Source organism: Cyprinus carpio, chromosome B12, assembly GCF_018340385.1.
Source record: "Cyprinus carpio isolate SPL01 chromosome B12, ASM1834038v1, whole genome shotgun sequence".
In the NCBI taxonomy this organism is placed as follows: Eukaryota; Metazoa; Chordata; class Actinopteri; order Cypriniformes; family Cyprinidae; genus Cyprinus; species Cyprinus carpio.
In genome coordinates, this window is record NC_056608.1 from 4,385,570 (window position 1) to 4,389,557 (window position 3,988).

At 33.9% G+C, this 3,988-nt stretch overlaps 1 protein-coding gene across 1 annotated transcript; it reads left to right on the plus strand.

Moving 5' to 3' along the window:
- Positions 1–3,447, plus strand: LOC122139135. The gene is made up of 5 exons (XM_042734980.1): positions 1–196; positions 652–945; positions 1,029–1,144; positions 1,250–1,303; positions 2,574–3,447. The coding sequence occupies exons 1-5, from the start codon at positions 145–147 to the stop codon at positions 2,679–2,681; spliced, it is 624 nt and encodes a 207-aa protein (XP_042590914.1). The 5' UTR covers positions 1–144; the 3' UTR covers positions 2,682–3,447.
- The last annotated feature ends 541 nt before the right edge of the window (positions 3,448–3,988 follow it).

A 3,988-nucleotide genomic window follows, 5' to 3' on the forward strand; every position in this document is an offset into this window, starting at 1 on the left:
ATCGATTTGCATGTTTCTCTGAAACGGAATCGTCTATATGACCTGCACTTCACTCTGGTGGAGTTGTCTTCCTTCTGTTCTGTCTATGTGATCTGTGCTGACTTCTGCACTTTCTTGGAGAGGTGTATTTCAGGATCAAGAATCATGCATTACTTCCTGCTGGGATCTTTAGTCATGGCGCTGATTTACCTTTCAGGTAAATATGACTGCTTAAGACCTTAAAAACTGCTGTTGTGTTTGAATTTTACTTAAGTTACTGTACTGAAATGCAACATTTGGTGCACTTTTTAGGTTCTGGTTGAAATTTGTTAGTATAGCAGTAGTTTACGACGGCATCATATGATTTTTACTTCACATTTGAAAGTTGCAGGATAACAGTTTGCATATTACAGTTGTTTTCAGCGTTGTTCTTCCTTTCCATCTGTGAGTGAAAGAGGAAGTCCCATCGCTTCAAAACAAGTTTGCATTTGCCAGATACCCTATTTTAACAATAAACCGTTCATGCAGTTTTATAATCCTTGCTGTTTAGTGTCTTTCATAATGAAAGCATGTTTCTTGGTTTTACTTCAGTTGGTAACATGAAAATGACCTTTGCAATATTAAACCGGCTCTGTCTCGCATGTTTTCTCTCCATCCATCTCATCTTTTCAGCTGAAGGAAATATCCATGTGTTCCAGTACCCACGATTTATTGCCGTTAAGACAGGTCGGAGTGTGTGGATAAACTGTTTCCTGTCAAATAAATCTTTGCCGACTCATGTAGAGTGGTTCAAAGGCCAGAATTACAAAGACCAGCTCAAGAGCAGCCACAGAATAAAGATAATGGAGAAGAGTGATAATAGAAGCGCCTTCATTACCATTTTGGAAACGGAGACCGAGGACAGCGGCACTTACTTTTGCAAGCTGAATGGCATGCCTGGACCGGGAACTGAGCTACTAGTGTACAGTAGGTGTCAATTTGTCAATGTTTTTCACTTGCTTTCTTCACTAGCCTGTATGCGTGTGTTTCTCTCTCTTTTTCTTCTCCAGGACACCTCAAACCCCCGAACTTGATGATAACGAGAGTCAAGGATTTTGTCATTTTCCTTCAGGCTTTACTCTTGATTTTGTGCATCGTCGTTCCTCTGGTTCAGTTTTACAGAATGGTAAGGGCCACGGCATTTCCACAGATTGATTTGTGCACTTATCCATGTGAAGTATCCATTACGATTTTTATTGCCATCTAACAGAGGTTTCTCATTGTGTTTCAGGAGAAGAAAGAAGATGCAGTTTATGAAGAGCCTGAGGATAATCACATATATGAGGTGAGTGTTTTGGTTCATTTACTTAGTTTGTTACTGTCATTGTGTTGGTTAACGGTTGGTTGAGTTTTTAGCTCTGAGCTCTGCAGTTATTGTTGCATGCACTTCCGGAAATGAAGACACGCATGATCTGTTGTGATACACAATACATGAACGAGACACATTTACTTGAGAAGCACACTAAAGTTATTAAGTCTTGTTTTCGGAAAGACATTTATAAAAATATGTTTTAACACATTTTAAGTTTTAACATAAAATCAAGAAAAAATATCTGCCAATAAGATAAAAAAAAGAAAGAAACTTAATACATAGGGAAAACAAGTTTTATTTTTCTTACCCCATTAGCAGATGTTTATTGCTGTTAAATCTGATAGATTTGTAAAATTATCAAAATTAAGTAAGTTTATACAAAATAAAGAGAAAAAAAACTGCCAGTGGGGTAAAAAAAAAAATAATAATATAATAAAATTTAAATAAATAAATAAATAACAATTTAAAGGGAAAACATTTTTTTTGTTTGTTTTTTACCCCATTAGCAGATATCAGTTGCTGTCAAATCTGATAAATTTGTAAATTTATCAAAATTAAGTTAAGAAAAAAAAATTGCCAGTGGGGTAAAAAAAAATCTATAAAAAAAAAATTAAAATAAATAAATAAAAAACTTAATTGAAAGGGAAAACTAGTATTATTTTTCTCACCACATTGGCAGTTGTTGTTGTTTATGCATAAAGTCACTAATTTTGGTAGGTGTTCAAAGTTAGCAAAAAATACAATTTAATAAGGTTTCACCCACTGGCAGATATTCATTGTTTTAAGTGTAAAGTCACTTAATTTTAATAGATATTTTAGAAAACAAGACTATCTTATGTCATTTCGCCTCTTAAGTCAATGTATCTTACAAATGTTTATAGATATTTTACTGAAACACACACAAAAAAAAAAAAAAAAACATAATTTTGTACATTAGTGTTTTCAGGGACTCTTTGTACACATTACATTGTTTTTCCAGCAGGTTATGACAACGGAGTTACAGAATTGTTAAATAAACTGCTTCGATTCGTTCAAAAACACCGATTCATTTAACACTACTGTGTGTTATTAGCCAGTGACTGATTCTGCCTCAGCTTCATTTGAACACCAATGAACTATTGACCTTTTTCCTTGATGGAAGAATTGTTTATTCTTGTTATAATAATAAATGAAACTTAATAATTAATGCTTCTGAAGACTTCATCCTTGATTGTCTGTGCGTGTCTGTGTCTGTGCTGTCCAGGGGTTGGCGGTTGAGCAGTGTGGCGGTGCGGATCTGTATGAGGACATCTCTGTTTTTGCCCAGGTCCCAGATGCACCGTGGGAAATCGAGTACGGAAACCAAGAGTGAGAAAAACCCATCCATCAGATTATTGATCTGCAGATATCAACACCAGACACAAATGACATCCAATCCACTCTCAGTTTGTGCTGGATAAGTCCCGTGTAGGCAGACTGACGTCACTGTGTGCGAATTCAGTAAATGCTTATAAAACCAACTTTTTTATTTGGAAAGCACGAAATTATTATGATGTTCATAGGCTTGAAGTTTCTTTTGAGGATGTGACATATACAACAATAACAATCATTTATAAACATTGTAATACGTTCAAATTATGTTTTGTTGTTGATGTTGTTTGCTTGTTTGTTGTCTGCATTACTTTTTTTTAGAGTTTATATTCATTTTACTGTACTGTGTATTATGTGGTAGTTTGTTGTATGAATGCACTGGCCCTGCTAGTCATTCATAACAAGGTGCTCTCTATTCAGTTATAAAAATACTAGTGGTAAGGAACTGTTTAAAGCTCAAGGGAGCTTTCACTTCATATCTGTTCAAATAAGCATGTGAATAGCAGGTGTTTTCCACAAAGCAGCTTTTTTTGGTAAATGTTTGCTATATTTTCTTTGCATTTGTTCTGATTGTATGCCACAAGTTTTTGAAAGAGCATCTGCAAAGAACATCTGACCATCTGTACAAGGATTTAACATTGTCACTGTTGCAAATTTGCTATTTGATTAGTAAAATACAGAATCCTAAAATGTATTTTTTTATTTTTTTATGTCATAATGTTTGTCTTCAAATTTTCTATACTCAGTTATAAAAGTTATACAACTTTGTTTTGTGTTTAAACATGTTTTAAAAATCCCAGATTTTCTTAGTGGTCTCAAACCACATTTTGGACTGCATGCATGGATTAAGTATACTTGAACTGAAAGACAGGATAATACAAATATTAAAGGAGAGAATCTAAGAAATACAGAAAGGCTGTCAGAAAGATAGAGACTGTTCAGTCTTCTAATAATAATCGACTGTAAGAGTAGCTTCAGGGAGGGAAAGTGCGCCATCTTATGGCCATTCAGACAAACTAAAAATCTTTTATGATTGGATTATAGGTTGCTTGACCTTTGCCCAGATGTTCACCCTGATTTATATGGAATGATTTTTGTGTCTTTATTATTCAATCAAACATTCTGTGTTTGAAAGTAATAATAATTATTTTATAATTAAAAAATAAAAGATCGCAAAAAAGTCTTCTTATTGCTCAAAAATAAAGAAATTGCTAAAATTATTTGCAGTGCATATAAATCTTTGACAATCTTTATTTTTCTTAGTGCACTTTAATACTTTTTATCGTGAAACCACAAGTGTTGCTCTCT

What these genes read in the sequence shown, in the direction of transcription:
- LOC122139135 (XM_042734980.1), top strand. Translation starts at nt 145, where the DNA reads ATGCATTACTTCCTGCTGGGATCTTTAGTCATGGCGCTGATTTACCTT. An exon ending in GGCGCTGATTTACCTTTCAG is followed by an intron (nt 197 to 651) that starts GTAAATATGACT and finishes TCATCTTTTCAG; the next exon opens with CTGAAGGAAATATCCATGTG. An exon ending in TGGTTCAGTTTTACAGAATG is followed by an intron (nt 1,145 to 1,249) that starts GTAAGGGCCACG and finishes ATTGTGTTTCAG; the next exon opens with GAGAAGAAAGAAGATGCAGT.